General features: G+C 31.5%; 3 protein-coding genes across 5 annotated transcripts; all 3 read right to left on the bottom strand.

The window, feature by feature from the left end:
* Positions 1 to 401: 401 nt before the first annotated feature.
* LOC137831864 (uncharacterized) lies at positions 402 to 3,627 on the bottom strand. Its single transcript, XM_068639724.1, has 5 exons — positions 3,466 to 3,627; positions 2,734 to 3,295; positions 2,169 to 2,324; positions 1,717 to 2,080; positions 402 to 842 (listed from the first exon to the last, which is right to left on the bottom strand). Exons 2-4 carry the CDS (start codon positions 3,286 to 3,288, stop codon positions 1,733 to 1,735), a joined length of 1,059 nt encoding a protein of 352 aa, XP_068495825.1. The 5' UTR covers positions 3,289 to 3,295; positions 3,466 to 3,627; the 3' UTR covers positions 402 to 842; positions 1,717 to 1,732.
* Positions 3,628 to 5,453: 1,826 nt separating this feature from the next.
* Positions 5,454 to 9,305, bottom strand: LOC137831873 (F-box/kelch-repeat protein At3g61590). 3 transcript variants are annotated; one of them, XM_068639755.1, is made up of 2 exons: positions 9,196 to 9,305; positions 5,454 to 6,893 (listed from the first exon to the last, which is right to left on the bottom strand). In XM_068639755.1, the coding sequence occupies exon 2, from the start codon at positions 6,872 to 6,874 to the stop codon at positions 5,660 to 5,662; it is 1,215 nt and encodes a 404-aa protein (XP_068495856.1). In that variant the 5' UTR covers positions 6,875 to 6,893; positions 9,196 to 9,305; the 3' UTR covers positions 5,454 to 5,659. The 3 variants fall into 3 exon arrangements, with proteins under 3 accessions (XP_068495856.1, XP_068495854.1, XP_068495855.1); XM_068639753.1 differs by having other exon boundaries at positions 8,779 to 9,283; XM_068639754.1 differs by lacking the exon at positions 9,196 to 9,305 and adding an exon at positions 8,779 to 9,178 and having other exon boundaries at positions 5,454 to 7,796.
* A 7,684-nt stretch (positions 9,306 to 16,989) lies between these two features.
* LOC137831863 (protein SRC2) lies at positions 16,990 to 18,190 on the bottom strand. The gene has a single exon (XM_068639723.1). The coding sequence runs from the start codon at positions 17,992 to 17,994 to the stop codon at positions 17,245 to 17,247; it is 750 nt and encodes a 249-aa protein (XP_068495824.1). The 5' UTR covers positions 17,995 to 18,190; the 3' UTR covers positions 16,990 to 17,244.
* Positions 18,191 to 24,164: the final 5,974 nt, after the last annotated feature.

Below are 24,164 nucleotides of genomic sequence, written 5' to 3'. Positions count from 1 at the left end.
CAGGGTTAGTATAACTGCAGGATATATGCTCTTTATGCTTGGGACTCAAATAAGAGGCGACTTAAAACACCTTTAGATTATGCGGGGTTGTGCTTGTTTTCCAAATCCTTCGACAAGCATGATGAATTTCACACAAACAAAATTGTACTTTGAGAAAATATTTTTATTTTCACTTTCAATCTCAAAATCACCACTTTATGTAAATCAACAGGAAAATTACATTTATTCAGATCAGCCAAGCCTTTGAATGTGGGCCAAATATACTATTCAAATGCTACTTTGGGAATGACTATAACTTTGGACTAGTACTTTCTTAATGGCTTATCATAAAAAAGTTGTGGAAATTTGATCCTACTTTTTTTTATCGATCATGCCCAGGTAACTCTAGGTAATAGAATAAGTTTTCAAAAGATCAACCTCATTTACTTGACATGGAAAATGGTATCGAGAATCAGGTCATGTTTCATAATTTTAAAGTGCTTGTTGACCTGCAGGCAATATACATAACAAAGACTGAAGATTGAGTACCTTGGTGAACATAGACATATGACATGGACAAGTTCTATAGTCTGTGTATGTCGTCCTCTACGACGGAGAAAAGAGCTACTGTAAATGCTTTTCATTGACTTTGGTACAATGCCAGTGTCACTGCTAGACCGTGGTACATCCTAGACTACTGAATAATACAACAAAAATATCAAACAATTTGACGTGTTTCTTCATACATAAATTTACTGTGCGAATATCAAGATCCTCGAGCTTTAAGGAGGTTAATTTGTGAATATCAAGCAGCCACAGTTCTTTTTGTACTAAGTTACCAACGCGAGCACTGAGAATCAGACCTGTGGGATCAGCACGAAAAATAAATTCCTTAAACAATGAAACACGCAATATTCAATTATATTGCTACCTTTTCACAGATTTAGTAGAAACCAAATAGTAACAAAATAGGTATTCTATAAAAAAAACTTTGTAAAGGATTAACTAGTGTCACAATTTTACCCTAGTAGGACCAGGAAAGGTCCCACCAAGGAGGATGGAAGGGGAACGGACAAGAACGGGTATGGGATGTCCCCTAGAGCGGGTACTGAACTCCCCATACCAAGAACTCTAGCAAACAAATTTCAACCAAAAGGGCTAACATTTTTCATATCTTTTTTCTCTAAAATTCAATTTCAGATCCCTAGTTGTGATTCCCGCATTATACCTGTCGTTTTTCAAATGATTTAGTTGTCCTTTTTGACTTACATGCTAGAGCTGGAAAAAAGAAGCCAGGTTTGTGGATCTTAATGATAAATGAATTTAACACAACTATGCATACAAAATTTCCCAGCTAAATTTTTGACAAAACTAAGCATAATGTTTGAGTCGTACAAAATCATGTTAAAATAATAGGTCATTGATTTAAGTAAATGTTTATATTTTTAGTCTCAACGTTAAATAATTGATTTTGAATTGAAACAATTTTAGCTAACTTTTATGTTGAATAAAAAAGTTGATAATCAATTTTACTACTAACTTTCTTTTAGAAAAAAAACATCCCACTATAAATAAATCACTTCAGTTCAAAACCAATTCTAATAAGAAATAATTTTGCAAAATCAGTTGCAAAATTACTACAAATTTTACAAACACTGAAATACTCACCCAAATGCATGTTAAATATTCTACACTAAAGGTCTAATTAAGTGCACAACAGTACAAGAATGACTGCACCTCAAAGATTGACAAATCAAATGTTCTTCTCTGCAAGGCCATTCAATTTTTCCAAATCTGCTTCTCTCCATATTGCTTTCACTTCATCTGTCCGAAACCGCTGTGTGAATGTTGAATTCTCTAGTGAAGTCGATGCACCATGAGCAAATTCAAGGAGACCAGTATAAGCTATCATTGCTCCATTGTCAATGCAATACCGATCATCAGTAGCAAACAATCTTCCACCACGTTCAGAGCACATGATTCTCATCATCTCTTGCAACCGCTCATTGCAACCTACACCACCAACTATAAGAACATCTTTTGTGTCACAATGAGCCATAGCCCGCTCGGTGATCTCCACAAGCATAGCAAACAGTGTCTCCTGCAACATACTAAAACACATCAACTTACACATTCATCATTCATTAATTTATATAACAGAAAGGGGTCGGCACACAAATTAAATGCACCTGCAAAGAGTAGCACAAATCTGCAGGCGTGCACTCATTATTCTTTAGCTTTTCAACAGCAGTTGCTTCAATATAGCTCAAGATTCCACTAAAAGATACATCCATCCCTTTCACAACATAAGGCAGGTCTATAAACTTCTCTCCTTTTTTTGCAAGCTAAATGATAAGAAAACTACATAAGCCAAGTAGTGATATATTCTCAAAGTGAAGGTAAGACAATTCCAATGAAAAAGAATAACAAAATTAGTCTATACATCATATCCTTCACATGGCACAAACTATCTAAAAACATATTCAATCTAGATTAGATAAATTTCTCCATGTATACCTAATAAAAATATAATAAATTAAGATGATATGATGAGCTAAAATTAACTTATTTAATCTTAAAAATTCTCTCATTTAGCTATCGTAAAAGATCAAGCTGCATAAATTTACTTTAAACAGTAACAAAAACTCAATTCACTCTCATTTTTTTTCCTTCTAAAAGTACTCACATTCATTTTCTTCCCTTATGAGTATTTAGGGATAGGGTCATTCAAAGAAGGATTTAGTAAAGTACAACCTGCTCAATGTTATATCCGGGGCTTGGATCATTGGAAAGGGTCAAGACCCTTGCAAAGCGATCCAAGCAATTTCCCACAGCAATATCAATGGTCTCTCCAAAGATTCTATAACGCCCCTCACTGTAAGCAATGACTTGAGTGTTGCCACCACTGACATACAAGACAACAGGGTCATCAGCACCGGTTACAATCCTTCCCATCTCAATGTGCGCCACACAGTGATTGACACCAACAATTGGCTTCTTCCAAAGCAGTGAGAGCACACGAACAACAATAGCAGAGACTTGAAGAGGAGCTCCCATGCCAGGACCCTTGGTGTAGCAGAGACAGTCAATGTCCTGAGGAAGGAGCTTTGCAGTTTCCAAAGCGGATTTGACAAGGGGAAGAACATGTTGGAGATGGTGTTGTGCTGTCTCTCTGGGAAGAAAGCCTTGACCAGGAGGAGTGATGTATGTGTGGCGTGGGTTTGACAGGATAGTGCCATCTAAGGTCACCACACCAACACCAATCTTATTTGCTGAACCCTCAAACCCCAAAGCTATCATTCTCTTCATCTTCACTCTGGGATCAAAATTAGATAAGGAAAACAAATCAATCACTGGCTTTTGATTATGACTAGGTTGTGTAATTACAAATTCCAAAAGAAAATAAGAGGGATAATATAAGATTTTTATAGTGTAAAGTGTAGAAAAGGATGAGAAATTGAGATGCTAGGCGAAGAAACGCATTACCTAGAGCAGTCGGCAGTTTGGGATAACCGTTCCTTAAATCCTTAAACTTCGGAACTGAATGGGAGGGTTTATGTTTTGTCTCTCTCACGTATTTTTGTTCCTCCTTGGAGCTAATAAGATTCTCCATGGACTTCATTCGGCCCGAAAAATTCGTGGGCTCTTACCAGGCTTTAGACGTTTTTTTCCTGCACTTCTATAGTTTCTTATGGCACCTCATAAGTCAGCCCGTTTAACTCTTAAAAATACATTTTAAATTATAGAATTAAAAAAATCTCTCTAAAAATACTTTCTCAATTCAACAATCTGAATTTTTTATTTATTTTAAATTATAGAATCCAGAAGTTATTTTTTAATCCGAAAATATTTTCTGAACTCTACAACCTAAATTCTTTTTTAAGAAATATATTTTGGGTCATAGAATCTAAAAATTACACGATAAAAAAAATACATTTTCAATTCTGCAATCCAAATTATATTTTGTTTTAAAAAATATATTTTGAATTATAAAATTCAAAATTAATATAATATATTTCAATGTAGTAAATTAATATAATACATTTTATGCATACTTTTAAAATATCCATTTAAAATATGTTTATATTTATATATAATAAATTAAGAATGGCTCTTGACCAACCTTATATAATATTAAGCGATTTACAAAAAAAAATATTTTTTAATTTTTTTTCTACAGAGTGTTTAGTGGACATTCTAATCAATTATACCCGTGTAATAATTGATTATGGATAGGTTAACATGATTTTTCAAATAATTGATTAGGTGATAATTTTATTTTATTTTTAAATTTTTTTATTGTGCATTTAGTCTATTGTTCTTTACAAATTGATGAATGATGTATAGAGGAGAAACAAGAGAGAATAAAGAATTATAGAGTTACAAAAAATAAAAATAATTTATATAATGTTATAAAATGAAGGGTTGAAGATAATTTGTTAGAAAGATGAATGGGGTGGGTGTGGTTATTAAATTAAAGCTTAACCTGGAATGGGTGCAAGCCTATTCATGCTCCGCTCAACTTTAGAAGGTGGGGAATATAAAATGATTTTGAAAAAGGAGAAAAATACAATAAGTTATGTTTTCATAAATTGGAATAGGATGTGACGCATTTGTTCTGCTATGTATATTATTATAACTTACTTTTATTCTTAGTCGGCAATTCTTTCTTCAATTGTTTGAATATTCTTGGCATGCCTTGTTGGCTACTGAATGAATGAATGGAAGTCATATCTAAAAAAGATGTTTATTTAACCTTTATATGTCACATCTTTACCAGAGAAAACCCAACTTCCTCAAACCACTCGTGGACCTCACTTATTTGCCATAAACTCTAAAAGCACTTTTATTTTTCAACCTTTTTTTAATTTGCCAAACATGTAAATAGTCATGTACGGACGACACACTCAATAGAAGGTAATCTTGGCCTAGCATGTCCATTGGCTCACCAATAAGTCAAAACTTACTTATGGATAGCTATAAAAATTTCCATAAAAGTCCATTTAAAATCATTCATGAGCCTCAAAGTTTAGTCAACATACAACCCTTCCTTTTCTTCAGGGTCTACACAAGAATAAGACAAACGGACTCAGTAATCTAGCCTAACCATGGAGTGATTTCCCATAAAGCATAATAGCATGTCTTGAAAATTTTGACTCAGTAAAAGTACAGCAATGAAGACAGTCTAAATAGTATTACATAGCTATAAAAGACACCAGTGGTATGCGGAAGGAAATAGTGTAGTCGTTCAGAAATTGAAGCCATCTGAGCTCTTAGAATGATGGATCATACAAAGCAAATGAAATGAATGTAATTCCACCACAGAATAAAATTTTCTGGAAAAGCAACGATAAACATAAAACAACTCTATGGGGAAATGTTATGTTGGTCCGGATTCGTACATGCATTATACATTTCAATCAAAATTTGTAATTGTTATTAGAGCAAGTGCATGAATAGAGAATAAAAAAAGGTAAAAAAAATATATGGCTGTGGTATTTTCAAATGCTATTAATAATATTCCTGTATCCATGAATAGGCAGTTTTATCAGCAAGAACATTTTGTATGAACTGTGAAAACACTGAAATTATAACAAATTTGTACTTCAAGAACAATGGAAGAAAATGAGCAGAAACCTTGGACACAATTCTCAATAGCAGCTGCTGATTGTAAGGAGAACTACGGAGCTATTTCAAGTCTAGGCTCAAAGCAAAAGCCAGTAAAAAGCTGCAGCGGGAACCGTTTTGTCACAGGGCACTTCTGAGACCATTTCCATTGTTTATGGCTCGTGTCAAATATGAGAAGCGCCGGAGCTCCATAACTCTGAATATATATCAGATCATCTGCACCACTGCTAGCAAAAACATCATCAAACTCTCCAAAGCCTTGGAAGAATTTGTGGGGCATTCGAGCAATTTCTTCCCACCTCTTATCATTTAGAAGCCAGATACCAATTCCTTTTATTATGTCAGGTCGATCTGGTTTGCCAATTCCTCCCACCATTACAAGTTTCTCCTTCAGATTCATCAGACGGCCACAAGTTAGAGAACAAGGTACTGGAATAAAGCTCCTTGTCAAGCTACATTGAGAAGAACGGTTAGACATGTTGTATGCAATTAGGGCATGACGATTTTCTGGTTGGCCACCCCCAGTTGAATAAACTAAAAAGTATAGCATCCCATTGCATATAACACTCTCATCACCACCTCTCCACCCCATCAAAACTTCAGTTAAAGTGGTCACCCAGGTTGTGTTTACTGAATTGTATACATGAATTGAGATGTCCCACTGGAAAAAGTTCTCCGGAACTTGTTTAGATTTTACAATTGCCACAGAATAAATGTGAGATTCTCTGTTCACTGAGATTGCTAATGCACTGTAATCAGAAAATTTCAAACCAAGAGGCTCCTCCAGCTTCCTGTAGGTTTTGGTAATTGGATTGCAGATGCATAATTCACTTCTGCTGTCGTTGTCCATGAAGCAGACCATGCCAATTGATGAAGCAATGAACCAATTTGATGTTCCAATGCATGGAAGTTCTATGCTATACCATTTACGAAAAACAGGATCAAAAGCATAACCAATTGGTTCATCAGAGCTTGTAAACATAAAATACCATGGTTTCTGCGGTAGAACATGTGAAAGGTTCCATAAAAACCTCTCTGAATTAACACTTTCATGCCATCTCTTAGACACACAACCGGCTCTAAAAATGCTTGCAATGGGTAGATAGGCTAGGATTCGTTCCAACAAGTCATCAGGCAAAATGACATCCAAAGAAACAGCAGTTGCATCTTTGTCTCCTTCCTCACCAAGTTCTAAAAATGAATCAAACACTCCACTCTCCCTCTGTCTGTCATCATAGTGGCTTATCCAAGATGTTTCTCCAGCCATAGGAGTTGGGAAGAAATACCTAGTGAGTATAGTAAAGCACAGAAGGAAAAAGAGCTGATTATTAAAGCTTCCTAAAATCAAATAAAAAAGAACACATGGTTTTTTCATCTAAGGATATACTAGATCATGGAAATATGCATCCTATTTTCAAATTGGACAAGGTGAAGCACTTATGGTTTATGGACAAATTGAAGGCCTTTCAGATCATCCAACCAATAATACCACAGTACGATAACATACAAAAAGCAAGGTAGAGAAGGCAGGTAAATTCCCAAATTGCTTTGTAGGATTTTACAAAATTCATAATGCATATTCATAATCCATATAACGTAAATGTCAGGCATCATATTCATTAGTTATAACCCATAAAATAGTAAAAAACTCAACAATTCCAAACACAAGTAAACAGCGCATTACAAGGCATAAACTTAAATACCAAAAACAATTCTCTAATTCTAGAATCTAGATGTCTTATCTAAGTCATGCCACATTGTAATCACAAGGATCCATCATTTGATTCTCGTCTTCAACTCCCTCTGCACTTCAAAATTGTGAACAAGGTAACAGAGTAAAGGTTAGCACGTGGCTGTGTTGCTAGGGATTTAACCAAAAAGAACTAGGAAGAGAGGGTTAGCACTTTTGGGATTGAAATTGAAAAGGAATTTAACTAAGATTGAATTGCTGACAGGGATGAAAATCATGACGTGGTGGAATTTTACATTATTCACAATGTAAAGAAGATCAAATGAAAAATAGAAAATCAATAATTTTTTGCCTTCCCAGAACAAGTAATCAAAGGATCCTGGAAACACAACAAGGAAGGGCAGAAGAAGATGGCAGCAAGAGGATTCATTTCCTTTTAATAAATCAAGTACTGCCAAAGGAGAGGAGCAGTTGAATGGCCATCAACTATCATCCTTTTCTGTAATTTAGAAATTCACATGGTAAAGATGTACATCAGTCACTACAGTAGAAAAATCTGGTATTTTTTTACATGCTACTACGCAAGAACTTGCAAATATTTGGTATATTACAACAGAAAATGCTGACAAAATACAAATCATGATATCAATTCCCATACTAGGAAAACTACTTTAAATTATTTCATATTTGAAACAAATATTGTGAATAAATTGAACAAAAATAGTTGTCAGTTGCAATCTACAAAAGCAAACATTGTCAGGTTAAGCAAAACAAAAATACTGGACGAAATGGGAGAAATTAGAAACATATAACAAGTTTCAGAAAATCTAACTTCATATATGCTACAATTTTCAACTCCCAGAAATAATAAATTACACTGTAAGCACACTCAAAATCTCCATACTTCCAGGTTATCTCAGATTACTAAGGAATCATACGAACAACTTGCATCAACAAAGGATAATTCTATCAAACACAAGAATAACAAAATTTCAACCAATGCAATGAATCCTCAAATCGAATTACGTCAGAAACTGAACAAGCATTTATCAGAAAGAGAAAAAAACGACGGTAAAGCCAACATTTTTAACACCAACTCTTCCAAAGACAGCCCGTTGATCCAAAAACAAAATCTTTTGTCCACAAAAACAACATTGAATGCTAAACAACTCTCCATAACCATCAAGCCCTAAGACAGCGTAGGAAAGACAAAAACTAATAAAGAATCAGGGTTTGGAGGGAAATCAAATGGTGAAAATACCCATAAAAGATAACCCAAGAACCCTCCTCGATCCTGACAAAACTGACCATAGAAGATAACCCGAGCTGATATCAAATTATTGAAACACAGACAGATCAACAAAGACAGAGATGCATCAAGAGAAGATAACAAAAATCAGTTTTTTCTTTTCTTTTCATTTTTCTTTAAATAAGAGCGAAAAAAGAGAACATTTTGAGAATTTGTAGCTGAAACCCGTTACCTGGTTTGAAACAGTCGAACAGTGTGAGAGGTTGAATGAGGCACACCACAGCACACTCCAGCAACGGGTTTGTAGGAAAGAGAGAAAAACGGAGAAAAAGAAAGAAAAGTGTAGGCGCAATTGAAGGGATTGAGTTAGAGAAGTGGGTGAGTTTTCCTTCAAATGGGAGAACAGAGAAACGGGTTGCTGTAGATTTAGTTGATAAACAAGGCGAAGCAACACCAACACATTGAACCCAAGACACCCAACACAGCACTCGAGAGAGAAAGAGAAAGAGAAAGAGAAAGAGTGTGTTATATTTATTTATATTATATGTTTGCGTTCTTTTTCGTTTCTTTTTTGATACGACAAAAACGACAGGCAGGTAATGAAGTGAGCAAGAGGTTTCTCTATATACTCTATGCACTATAGGAATACCAATGCTGCTTGCTTTTCTGCCACAGAGAGAGGCGCGTGATGGGGCGTGTCTCCTCTGTTCAGTGCTTCCATTGCACAATGGTTGAAGGGTTCAGTTGAGGGAGGGGTTTTATAATTAATATCCCATTATTATTATTTATTTAGATTTGGGCCGTACTCAATTAATTTTATAAAGTTCTCCATGTGCATAATGTGCTTTGCTATTTACCCCAATAGCTTTGATAGGAATAGTCGTCATTTTACTTTTTTTTTTTTCAATATATTTTTTTTATATAAATTTGATGACGGTGTTCTGATAAATTTATTAAATATTAATTTATTAAAAATAAACTTTAAATAATTCCAATAATATATTAAAAAGTCTACGTATTATAAAACCGGTTTATAAAATAAAATTTATACTACGTCATTAATCGATAGTTTACATAATGATGAAGTCCTGTTCCGTCCTACCATCTACTATTTAGGTTTCTAGTTTTTGACATTAATATCTCTTTTTTTTCATGCTCTCTCTTTAAACTTTTAACATTATCATCAAATCTGGTAAGAATATATTAAAAAAAAAATCTGAATTTTCTCTAGTTGAACCATTGCAAAAGCTGACCATTTATAAAATCTGAGTTTGGAATTTTCCCCCTCCAAGATAAGGATGAAAAACATTTCAAAGATATTTGATGATGGACTGAGAACCACAATTTATTCATCGTCCTACGAATAATAAAAACAACTGACACATATATATTCCAGTTTCGTATATATATTTGGAACGAAGAAAAGTACATTTGGAATGAAGAAAACTCATTAAAAAGGTTAATGAAAAAAATAATAATAAATGGATTTAATTTATTATGCATATATATTATGATTATTTTTTAAATAAAAGTAGTATGTTATTATATGTTACTGGGTCCGAATGTAGGTAATTTAATAGGTTGACTAAAATATTGGATGAATATGAATAAAATGGATAAACCTAGAAATGAAAGGGTTGAAGAGTAGTTTTGTTTTTTATTTTGTTGGAAGCATGGAGTCATATTCAAGTTGCCATATTCAGTGACACTCTTCACTCTTTTCTCTCAAACTCAGGGATATGCTTTGCCAACCTCCACAGATTTCTCTTCACCCTTTTCTTTTTTCTTTTTTCTTTATTCCATTTCCATATTTCAACTTCTTTTTTCTTACCCTTTTTAGTTTTAAGACCATAAAGAAGTCTGTGGGCTTGGACTATCAGTTTGTTACCTCATGGGCTTTTGGGCCTCTTCACCTTAATCCTATCTCATCTTAACTTTCTTTCCCAAACAATTTTATATTACCATCTTAAATCACACAACTTGAAGATTCATGCTAATTAGAAATAAAAAAATTTATAATATTTTGACATGAGGAGATTCCTGCGGATTTTTCTAAAGATTTTATATATATTGATATAGTGAAAAAGGCATCTAAATTACAACTACACTACAAACATGACTCTTAAGTACAATTATTTATAATATCGCGATCTTATCAGAGTTTTCGTCACCACCAATTTTTTTTGTTTTGATAAAACAGGTGAAGAAAAGGAATGGTAGAGAGAGAAATAAAAAAGTTGAGTGTGATATAATAATATATATAATGAGGGTTTGTTGGGTGTGTGTAGAAAATTGTGAAGAATTGGTGAAAAAAGATATGGTAAGTGGCAGCACCACTATAGTTGAACCCTCTTTCCAGCCAAGTACTTTCAATGCTTTATTCAAACCCTTCAACCATTCATTTCTCCACTTATCTATACATTTCTGAATCAAAACCTACCAAATACTCAGACTATGGCCAAATATTGAAAACAATGTATCTTCTGTTAACTCATCCAATTTCCTCCATAACATTTTAACCTACCACTTCTTTTCCAATTAACACACATATTCCTCCGTCTTCAATATAACAAAAAAATTAAGCCATTTAGAAATCCTAAACAAAAAAGTTATATACCTTTTTATTGAAAATAAAACCATAATAAAGTGATGATGATTTAAAAGATAAATTTAAATTTTTCTTTATATATATTGTATTTATGATGAAAAGACCAAAAAAACTTCAAATATTAATGAAATACAAAAATATTGTATTCATTTTATATTTTTATTTTTTCTCTCCTGTTTTTATCCAATGATTGTCGAATTTGTTGATGAAACATTGATGTTTAAATTAGTAGGAATTGAATATATATTTTAGAAGTATTTAGTAAGTAAATAAGAGATTGAGTGAGTAATCAAGTTATAATTATAAGACTTTTGGGTCTAAATTAATATCTAAATATAAGAATTTCAACAAACACTTTATGTACAAAAGCTATCTATATATACATCCCAACAAAAATCGACAACCTATCTATATAACTAGAATTACTCTTATAACAAATTTTTTTAATAAGACTTTCAAAATTAAAATTTTGGAGATCTAACATATTTCTTTGTCTAGAGGTATTTAGAGATAACAATAGAATACATATGTGCCAACCAAATATACTTTGTTTGGACTTGCTACAAGACATTGGGATGATATATTCTACTTCCGTTGTTACTCCTATGAATAATACTATAAAGTTTTGCATCCATTACTAGAGATACTCTACTTGATATCTCTCTTCATCTAAGATTCATCGAGAGACTTATATACTTAACTAACACGAGACCATATAAACTCAAGTTGTACACCATCTTAGTCAGTTTGTCTTTGCACCAACAAACGATAATCATCAAGCAACTATGCATATTTTGTGTTATTTGAAATAGAATTCCGGGAAAGGCATATTTCTTGCAACCAATAGTGAGGCTCAACACAAAAATTATAATGACTCAGATTCAGTAGGGTGTGATTATACAAGAAGATATGTGATTGACAATTCTCTCATATCTTGACATTCCAAAATTTAATCTATTGTTTCAAGAAGTTTGTCAAAAGTTGAGTACAATTACTTATATATCTTCTTGATGATATAAAATTTGATTACAAAGATCTAACATTACTTTATTGTGACAATTTGTCATCAATCCATATTGCCTCCAACCAAGTTATGCATGAATGGATAAAACACATTAAAATTAATTATCATATGGTTAGAGAAAAAGTTAATAGTGGATTGTTCCCTTTATGTCTTCTATGTTCAACTATGTTCCAATTTAAACATGTTTAATTTGTATTCCAAAGTTGAGAGGAGCATTCTCAACAACAAAGAGTTGAAAAATTGATAACAAAAGGTTGGAAAGAAACATTATTTGACATGTCCATATCATATTTCTCTTTCTATAATATTTAGTCATTTTCTCTTTCCATGATGATCAATCTTGTTCTTCTCATTTTGTTCTCTCCTTGTACATGTGAAATTGGAAAATACAATCAAACTCAATGTTAACAAATACTTTAATATATTATTTTCTAAGCATTTATTTTAAATAAAAATGTATATTAGATTAAACAGTGCGAAAAAGGTGCGATTGACCTTTGACTGACAAAAATAATCACGAATAAATTTGTTTTAAAGACACTATGTTATGGTTTCATTAAGATTATTTCTCATCTACAAGTTATTAGATACTAAAGTGAAAGAATTTTTTCATTTAACTTGATTAGCATTCGTGTACCTAATTGATCATCATCTCGTGCACTTAAATATGAATCTTCTCAACTCAGTTAGTTGGCATCAATTAATGGAAAAAACAAATGATTGATAATTTGTAATTTTACAAACATTTTCTTATTTCTTGAAAACTATTAAAAATAATATTTGAAGAGGATATTGGAGAAACTGAGACTGAATAAATGTAATTCAAACACGTAGATAGCACCATCCTGAGATGAGAGGAGTTGGTGGAGTTGAAAAAATGGAGAAAAGAGACAATTCAACACTGTTTATTATAATGTTTGTTAATGGACTTATTTTTAGAATATTCTAGGGTATTACAACGAGACATCTTTTTTGTTTCTTACTAATGTTAGGTTTGTTTGGGTTGGATTTTTTAAAATATATATTCTTTTATAACAATTAGTAAACTTCAATTTTAACTGTTATGATTTTGTATTTGTGACACTCATTAACGGTTTATATGTTTGATAGAATATCAAGTGATGATTTTACGTAATGTACTAGGATTTTTATAGTATAATGTCTAACATGTTATATTTAAAAAAAAAGTAAAACAAATATTAGTTATATATGTTAAGAAAATTAGGAATCAAATACAATAATTTCAGGTTTTGAATAAATTATTTTTTAAAATAAGAATTGTTCCTACTAGGGAGATGAGACCTAAAGAACTATTGAAGTCTTCTTTTCCTTCCTTCGGTCGGTCAGGTGACTGGGTGGTGTACTGGGATTCTTCTCGTCTTCTTGCCTCTCCTTTGGTACTCGGCCTCGGCTGAACACCGGATGGTGGGGTACCTGCGAAGACACTTCGACGCTCAAGTCAGTAAAGTGGGTGGTCAGCTCTCAGGTAGGTGAACAGTAATAAATGACATACCTTACTCTTTGGGATGCGCACTATTTATATTATTATAATGGACCTACCTTGTTGGACCCGTTTATCGAGGTGGATACTGCTTAGGGTTGTATTACCTAATTCTTGATGATGGATTAGCTTCACTGATCTCAGTTTGAGCGATAATTGTAATAGGCTTCGGTCATCGGTCAAGCTCCCATGGTGTGGGTCGGCCACCGGCCAAATCCTTGTGGTCTCGACCGTCTCGGCCAAGCCTTCTAAGGACTCGGCCCAGCCTTCTAAGGACTCGGCCAAGTGTATCGTCGGCCTCGTCCTCTCGATCGAAGTTCTTAAGCCTCGACCAGGTTCCCCAAGTGTCGGTCAGGTAGACTCGGCCTCGGACAGCCAGATGGATCCCGACTTCGTCCATACCGGTACAAGAATCAAAACTAAATTTGTGAATTTAATAATAATTAGAAATAATAACATCAAATTTCACGAGAGGGGAAAGCCGACGAATTGAAAAAATTGAAATTACAAATTTTTAAATTTATATTAATGAAATAAATTTTATCTTTTATAATAAAGTTTTAAAATATTTAATGACAACATCGTAAATACGTAATAAAATAATTCAAATATACATTGAAAATGTGTTTGAGAGATTAAACCAAATTATCCATGTTAGTTATGGTTTTACTTTTTAAAAATGGAATAAAATAATTTATGGTTTTTATACAAGCGGAGTTACGGAGGCCAATATTAATACAAACCGTCGGCAAGAGAAGAAAAGACACCAAAATTGCATTATTTTTAAAACAATGTTCCTTCCTGTTATTTCACTGCAACTAAAACTATTAAAAAACATGTATAAAAAATAATAATAAAACTATTAAAAGAAAAATTATTTTGAGGTACTTTATGTAAGTTGTGGTGTATGATGTATATAAGTTGCTTGCGATCATCGTCACCCAAAACGTTAAGATTGTAATTTTGTGGCTGCGTTGCTAATTTCAGTCATTCTTGTTTACGTTGGCTGCAGAGATAAGACAGAACGTTCTTAAATTAGGTCAAGAATATGAAAAGAGTTTGGCAGTTGTTTGGTACGTTTTAGTGACACAAAACATACCATTTTAGGGCTATTAAAAATAACATTTTTTAACAATTTAAAAAAAATAAACTTACCAATCGATCATCTAGTCTTACACATAATTAATGGTATATAAAATAAGTTGAGCACAATATTCATTTCATATATATTTAAGGCCGTTAATTAATAGTACTACTGGTAAGCATAATTTTATTTATACTACTAGCTTTAATAATAGACTAATAGATAGTAATTATAAATAAATTTACTCTTAAGTAGAGTAAATTGTATAGTGGTTACAAAGTAGATGGAGATAAGCGTGTAAAGTTAAAAAAAATAGATATTAGAGAGAATTATGAGTAAATATAGTTTGCGATTAAATAAGAAATAAAATTTGAGGATTCTATAAAGTTAAGAATGATAAACTGTTAACAAACTTTATATCATAATATTTTCTCAAGATTTTTTGAGATAAAAACCTATGAAAAGATACCAGTTTTTCACTTCTTTGTAATCCTCTTTTTTTTCGCATGAAAGACTAAATTTCTTTGGATTAATTCTCTTGTAATTTTACATTTGAGTTCTTAGATTTTGTGCAATTAAAGTGGATGCATGATTTAAGAGGTGAAAAATTAAAAATTACTGTTCAAAGAAGAGAGCATTAAATTCATTTTAGTTTTTTTCTTTGTAATCTTTTCTTTTTGTTTCTGCATGAAAGACTAAAGTCTTTTGGATTAATTCTTTTGTAATTTCACATTAAGGTTTGATTAATTCAATTTGTTTAGACGATTGAATGAATAATATAATTATCAACTAATAAACAATTCATTGTTATAAAAACTTTAGAATTAACCTCTTTTCTATACTGTTTTTCATTGTCAACTTACTTTTGTGCACAACAATTTAAAACTCCTTTTGTTTACTTTATTATTGTTATTGTTAATCTTACCATTTGCATGAATTATGAAGATTGTTTGACTGATTTCATTTTTTGATTGGTTAGAAAACGATTTGTGGTCATCTGACCTTATATATATTGTCTTTAGTATTAAACGATCTAACACAATTTATCTTTAGACAATCATTTTAAGTTGACCATTAAATGATAACTATAACTCATCATTCTCAAAAATATCAATATGAAAATTATCTTGCATAAAGAGAATTGAAAATATCAAATATAATTTTTTTATAAAAAATTCTTTGATTAGTCTCATTAGAAGTCATTTTGATAACACTAATCGAATTATGGTTGTTAAATTTCAAAAGTTCCACTTTTTAGGATGAATATATAATTTATATTACAATGCAATGACCAACATCTTAAGCAAAACATTTTGACTTAAGGCTATTGAGAATAGCAATTCTTTTATCATGGTGAAAGCAAAAAATGATCTTTGTACCAAGAATGTTTAGGATCTTCAAACTTTAAAAGTACCATTTTTTTTGTAGATTATGAATAAAAAAACCTTGGAACTATATCAACGAACAATTTAAATATAGTATACACTAATAATACATATTAACTATTTTAAAAATCAACAAATATTTGAAAAGAGTTAGTAGTATGCACTAAATACATATTCCTTAATAGATGCAAGTTATCAATTTTTTTAATTGAGTTAGAAGAATAAATTTTAAAAAGATTACATTTTCATGAACTTAATTGGAATGTTCAAATTTAAACGAGTTATGATAGGTCGATATCTTTGTAATTTTATACTACCATTATACAATTATATCTATTATTATTTTATTTTAAATTTTATATTTATTATTAAAAAAAGTCGTTAAATAGTTATTTAAGAAAAAAGTGGTTATGAAAATATCCTTTTCAATTTGAAAGGTGTTTTGAACGCATTAATAAGGAAAACCTACACTGCATTTTTCCAAAGTTTATTGGCATACGTCAATGATTCGTTTCTTCCAAAAGTAGGCACTGTTTATTTTAATGAAATTCATTAGATACATAATTAGAATGTGCTTAACTTAATTCTAACCATGCATTTGTATTAAAACATATATTTTTATTTGAAATATGAAAATGGTTTTCTTTAACACAGTGGTTAAGACGTTGGTGGGCCTTTAATTTTGTACTTGTTGAAACATTGGTTACCAAAAGAAGAGAAGACAAAACATGCTTTAAAATTGACCCAAAATGATGGACCATGAGCAAGGCCCAAACCCAGTACTCGTTTCTTGGTTATGATGATATAACGAGCCACATATTTGGAAATTGTGCTTAGCAGGTACGATGAGAAATCGCTTTCCAATTTTATTCCAACAGTGATTTTTAATCCTTTACATAAAAAATTGAAATTAAGAAAGGAATAAAGAATAATATCCTTCTTCCTTGGAAAGTTTACGTAATCTTGAAATTTCGAATTGACCGAGAGTATAGGAAACTACAACAGAGCAGGGAGTTCGACACGAAAAATGTGAAGGGGAAGGAAGAAAAGGGAAAGAAGAGAAAGAAAAGAAAACAGAGAGAGCTCTTTGGTTGAGTTACCTTTCTGGAGTGGTATTGGTTGGACTGAATTGTTGGTGAACACTACCTTGACTAACCAAACAACACAAGAATCCCGAAGCTGACATTGTCAGCGTTTTAGTTCCCGCCAATTCCCTCACTCCGTTCCAATCCCTCAGCGTTCTAGGCGACGAAGAAGACGACGCCGTCGACGACTCCCCTTCCCCCTCCTCAGTGCAAGAATTATCGCAAGATTCGCTCGACAGAGCTTCCTCTTCCGCCGTCTTTCTCCGCCGCTGCTGTATATTCTCTCCCATCAGGTCGCGGTACCCTATCGCCGAGATCTTATCAAGCGCGGGGAAGCCGGACCCCTCCATCACCATGGCGCCAATGTTCATCACGCCGTGGAACCTCCCTGACGGCCGCCGGATCTGGAAAGCGCTGAAGCACGGCGTCGACTCGTCGGCGTCGCGGGAGAGAATGTTGCTGATGAGGAATCGCAGGGTGCCGACGAGGTGGTCGCGGAAGGTTCCGACGGCGTAGATGGCAATGCAGATGCTGGAGGTGTCGCTGGAGAGAAACTCCGGCGACACGCGGAAGAGGAACTTGTCGTTCCAGGTAGGGTTGTGGCCGCCGAGCTTGTCAACGCGAGTTCTGAGCTTCGTATCGGGGTGGATCCATGTGACGGCGTAGGTTTGGAGCCTTCGCCGAGGAGACGAAGGCGGCTTCAAGCCCTGCGCGGAGATCAAGTTGATCTCCAATACTTGATGCGTCTTCGGCGATGGCATCCTCTCTCTCTCTAGAACCTTCCTTACCACAACATCTTTATTCTTTCTTCGGACTGCGGCAAGATGAACGGTCGTGATGGGCCAAGAAAGAATAAACGGTTGTGATTCCGGCGGAAGAAAGAGACGGCTAATGAGTTTTTGTGAGAGGAAAAGAAAAAGCCGTTGGTTATAATTGGGCTTTTTTTTTGTTATTAGTTAGGGTTAAAAAAAGTAAATTTCGGCTGTAAATAACTGGAGTGGCGTTAGGGTGTGAAAAGCCGCGATGTTGCTTGCCAGTTAATAACTAAACTGTAACTTCTGCAAAGCCTACGCATAATAACCCATAATTCAGTTATTTTGGATTTTTCATTGCTATTTTAAAAGTAAATTAACTATAATATGAACAGCATGAAATTTTATTATTTTCTCTTTTGCACTTTAGGTACATTTTCCACTAAAGTATGCTTATAAAAAATAAAATAAACAAATAACTTTAGTGTATAAGTTAAAAATCATTTGTGAGGAATTTAACTTACAACCGTATAACTTTTATCCATTATTACATTGTTATAATTTTTTTAATTAAATCCTTTTTGTTCAAAAATCATAATTCAATATAATGTTTTAACACATAAACATAGCGAGTTATTATAATATTAGATAATATAGTAATTTTAAATATGATGTTCATATTGTATTGTTTAACAGTATAATAGCACCTAAAAGGTGCAATTTGGGAGCATTCCCTTCTTACTTTTATTTTTGTAAAAAAATTATGAAAATTGTAATTGGTTAGTTCTCTGATTAATATAAACTGAAACAGGGGTACTATTCAAAGTTTGTATATTGGGAAGGAAATAAAATGAAAAGTACAGTATTTTATATAAGATGCAAATATCATACATGAAAGTAAAAAAGATTTTTGTTATTTTCTTAAAATAATCATACATTTGGTCTTTATATACAATGTTTACATATTTCGTTCATACACTTAAAAACCATTATTTAATCTTTAAACATATACTTTTATTTTATTTATTTTATGTTCTATTGTATACTAGAAACTAAAATAGATTAAAAAATGTGTAGGTAAACAACTAAGATTGGGCAAGTATATGACTTAATAATATTATTTTTAGTCAATAGAAACACAGGAGTATGTAAATAATTCTTTATTTCACTCCATTCATCCTTTAAACAATGAATAAAAGTTAAATTCCATCACAACAGATCTTAACAGTGAAATGTTAAATTGATTTCATAAGGTTCCATTACATTATTTTTTCATTGTAATTTATTTCATCTTATCTCTTTCAATAAATCCAAAATAGGTAAAAAGAGTTACAAATGAAGACGATATGGAGAATGAAGAGGTTCACGATGTTTGATCCATGATGATAATGCATTAACATTTATTTTTTCAAAATAATTTTTTTTTTGCTGAAAGTAAAAGTCTGATGTTTAATTCAACTCTAGATTATGTTGATATTATATCTGTTTTAACAAGATTATATGTCCCTTATTAAAGGTTTCAAACTCGTATTTCATCTTTCTTGATCTTTCGTCTTCTTATTTTTGGTTTCGATCATTTTTTTTGGTTTGAGTGGAATATTTGTAAAGATATTTTGACGCTTAATTAGTCATATGTGGTTCTATTCATGTTACAAGTTAAGAGTTCAAACATTCATTACTTTTCACATTGGGAGCATTCATCTATTTATAGTTGCTGATAAAAAAAAATAAAAAAAATAAAAAAATAAAAAAATAAAATAAAAATATATATTTATAGTTTTTGTCGTGGACTCCTACTTATAAAAGAGGTTATTCTAGGCTCATATAAACCTAATGTTCTCTAAATCTTGTTCTTAGGACGTAATTAAGTTTTATTAGTAATTAACCTTCATCATAGGTTTGACTTGCATGGTCGATTAGTCTTGACCAAAGTGTACTTGACTAAGTGGTTAGGAAACCGTTACGAAGTGGACTTTAAGCCTAACTCAACCCCATAAAACCGGCTTATAGGGTTGAGGTTTACACCCACTTATATACAATGAAAGGCTCTAAGATGTAGTCGATGTGGGATCTCCAACACACCCCCCTCACGCCGAGACTACCAACTCGTGTGTGGGACTATATATTATGGGTGGTCCGATAGCGGGTGGCACGATAGGCCCAACAAATACTCGCTAGGATAGGCTCGAAATGGCTCTGATACAATGTTACGAAGTGGACTTTAAGCCTGACTCAACCCCATAAAACCGGCGAGAGATTTGATGGTAACAAGGGTTGTCAAGCTACAAGGTCGAGGTGTCATAAGGTTCAATGGCACACTAGGTTGATAGTTGAGATACCATAAGGAATTGATACAAACTTGTTGACTTGATAAGTCGGTAGTACAATTTCCAAATGACTTTTAAACTATTCTTTTGTAGAAAAAATCACACTATTCTCTCAGTTTTTAAAGAAAATAATTTTAGTCAATAAGTGTATTTTTCAACTTAAAATTTAACTTTTCAACATAGAATATGAACCAAAATCTTTTCTATCACATCAAATGAGATTGAAATTTTTCAGTATAAGTGATGAATATAATTTCATTTACACCCAATAACTTTAATTATAAATTATTGGACTATAATAATAAATAAATTCATTATTTTAATTCAGATTCATATAATTGGGTTTATTCGACCTTAACTATTTTTTGTTTTAATTTTGTGTTTTTTAAATTAATTTGAAGGAAGTGTCTATCTTTGCAAATGAGCCAAATATGCAAAAGTTCAAGTTGCTTCTTTGAATCAAAATAAAAAACAAGATCTGAAGAGAAAAATGAGAAAATAAAATTACAATATCTCAGAAATAGAATTAGAAACAAATCTTTTGCAAAATACAAGGAAACAAAATCCAATAATTTTGGAAAGTTAGAAACTGATAAACGGTTAACAAAATCTAAGCAAGAACATTTTACCAAGATCCCTGGAGCAAACAAACCTATAAAAAGACACAGCCTCAAAGAGAAAGGGGAAGCTTTATAGGGTTTTCTTAGTTTTTTTTTCTTTGTAATTCTTTTGTTTTGCCTCGACATGTAATTTCCCATTGAGTTTTGGTGTTTTGATTAATAAAAGTTTCGTTTTTTGATTCTCTATAGTAGTTTTAATATTCTAATCTCTTGGAAAACTAGTCTTTGTGAGAGGTTGAACTTGAACGCATGATTGAGAGTCTTCTATATCTTAAACTTTGATTTCTTAGTTAATTCACATTGTTCTAATTAATTTCTTGGGCTCATGATTAAGAGAGAGGAGATAAGACTTCCCATAGAGTATACGCTGATTAAACAAGTAGACGCATGTTTTACTGGTAAGCTTCAACTTGAATTAGATTAACACATTTTCGACCTGGTTTAACTTTATGTAAGAATTGAAGGATAATAATCTTTAGATGACCTATGAAGAATTTATTGGTGAAAGAACTTGGGATCAACCGCTTTTTTTTTGCTTTTGTTAAACAATCTTAACCCATCTTTTTTTTTATATGTATTGTTAACTTTTCTTGCTTGTAGATAAATTCTAAACATTAATCTATTGATTTCATTATTGAATTTGTTGGGAGACGACCTCAAGTAATCTAACCAAAACTATACTATCATCTCTCTAACTTTAGTGTAGACATGTCACGTTTAAGAGCAAAACCAACTTTCAATAAATTCCAAGGCTTAATCTTTCTTATTTAAAACTATTTACACATATGTCATTATATAGAAGAAAATATATAATTTAATAACTTTGTTTAGTTTAATAAATAAAAACTAATTTATTTAATAAAATAAACAGTTAAATAACTTATCTTTATCTTAAAATAACTAAATAATTTTTAAAAAATAACAACTACATAAATTTTTAATATATTTTTATATATAATATATATATTTAAATTATATTTTTTATTTTATAATTAATTATTTATAAAAATAAAAAAATTATAAAATGTGAATACACATATACTTAACAACACATTGCTGTTAATAATTCTTGACATTATCAAGCATCAAACAAAATGTCATTTAGATTTATAAAAATATCATTTAATACAAATGGTTCTTATCCACCTTCCCTGAATTTTCTTGCCCTCTTAAGAACCCTTCGATGGTGTTTTTATGTGCTTTATTGTCATTTTTTTTTTCAAATCAGCAATCTACTTATATTATGACAATGAAGTAATTAATTCATTGAGTGTCAAACAAAGATATTTTATTCTTGTTATTTTAAGAAAGAAAATTATTGTTTGACACCCATTACTTAGCAGGAGTAAATATAGAGTACTCAAATCCAAAAGACTGACAAATTTGCATAATTTAGGGAGTGTTTTGGCTAGGAAGAAAAAATATTGAAGACAATAATTGTAACACTGAGTAAGATAAAACAAAATTAACCATTATATATATCAAGAAAATACAATTTCTTCCTTTGCAACTCAATGCCTTCTTTTTCAACTCCATAGAAGAAGAAGAAGTGAATTTACAATTTTGTCTTCTTCATCTTGTTGACACCCTACCTCCAACTTTCATTGCCGCAGCAACCCCCATCTTCAAACTTTCACTGCTATGCAATTCCCCACCTTCAACACCACCACTGCAGCAGCTCTCCACCTCCATCACCATCGCCTCCATCACCATCGCCACAGTAACCCCCACCTCCACAATACATTTCAAGTCCAGCAAATCGACGCAACAACCCCTTGCCTTCATCGTCTAAACAAAAAAGACTGTATTTCAAATTCTAAAATAGGAATAAAAGTTTGTATTTGTTTGTATTTTTATTCTACAATTTGAAATACAAAATTTTGTATTCCACATTATAAAATTCAAAAGAAATAATTTTGATATTTATGAAAATATGGGGTACAAGAAGAAATTATGAAGATGCAATAAATAACTATGGAAGTGTAGGAAGTATTTGACACATGAAAAACTAACGAAATTGAATTCTCTCGTGTCTGTTTGCTTCTATGGATGTACTGTTCATAAATAAAAATGTGAGAGAATATCAGTTATTTGGATTCAAGATTTCGTGAGGAAGATAAAGAAATGATATAAGTGTGAAGAGTAAATATCCTTTATCTTTAAAAGAAAGAGAAATAAAGAAAAAGTCACATCCGTATGAAGTTATTTTTGAATTTACCTTTAACTAACACAAATATTTTAATAAAATGAAATGATAATAATTAATAATAAAATAAATTTAATACAAAAATATATACTTATTTATAACAAACAAATTATATAATAATTATTATAAATATAATAATACTATTTAGATTTAACACAAAAGGATTTTTTAATTACAATTTTAAAGTTTATGAATATTTAAATTATTTATTTCTATATAACAATTGACAATTTTACATATATTCAAAATTTTAAATGTAAATTATTTTTTCGTCAAGTAACTCGTATTTTTTTAAAAATTAATTATTGAGTTATATCATATTATACTACTACTCATTTTAATTCATTCAAATTTACACAAAATACCTAATATTTGATTTTTTTTTTTAAGACAATGATAAATTTGTAATCTTACATTTTACACATTTTTAAAAAAAATCAAAATATTTTCACAACCATCACATGACTCACAAATTTTATTAAACTTTCTTCACAAATCCATCATAACACATTCCAAACACACTAACTTTTTCACACTTCTCTCTCAAATCCTCACATTCACTCTCTCAAATTCTCACACTTCTACTCTTCAATTCAAACACAACTTTAAACTCATTCTTCCATATAAGGAAGTAGCGATGAAAATAATTAAACCCTTATTTTTTATTTGTCCTACTGAATATTATGATATACTACAATTTTGAAACCAGGTAATAATATAAACCATATCAATTTAATTATATAGGTAAGATAATTTTAAAATTTAAAATATACATAAAAATCAACATCACCTGTATGATAGAGCGGGAAACTGTAATAATTAAATTAAATTAAATTATATCAAATCTATTAGAGACAATAACTGGAAGGCATTATAGTTTTGTTTTCCTTTTTTCATGTGACATTATACATTTGTTTTCGAATCTTCTAAGTTATTCTTCTTACTATACATCCTTGCCTTGTAAACTAAACAACCCTACTTATAATAATTATTATTACAATGCGTGAGTCACGGATTACATTTCTT

This window comes from Phaseolus vulgaris, chromosome 6 (genome assembly GCF_000499845.2).
Source record: "Phaseolus vulgaris cultivar G19833 chromosome 6, P. vulgaris v2.0, whole genome shotgun sequence".
Lineage (NCBI taxonomy): Eukaryota > Viridiplantae > Streptophyta > Magnoliopsida > Fabales > Fabaceae > Phaseolus > Phaseolus vulgaris.
This window is presented reverse-complemented; position numbering and strand designations above follow the sequence as displayed.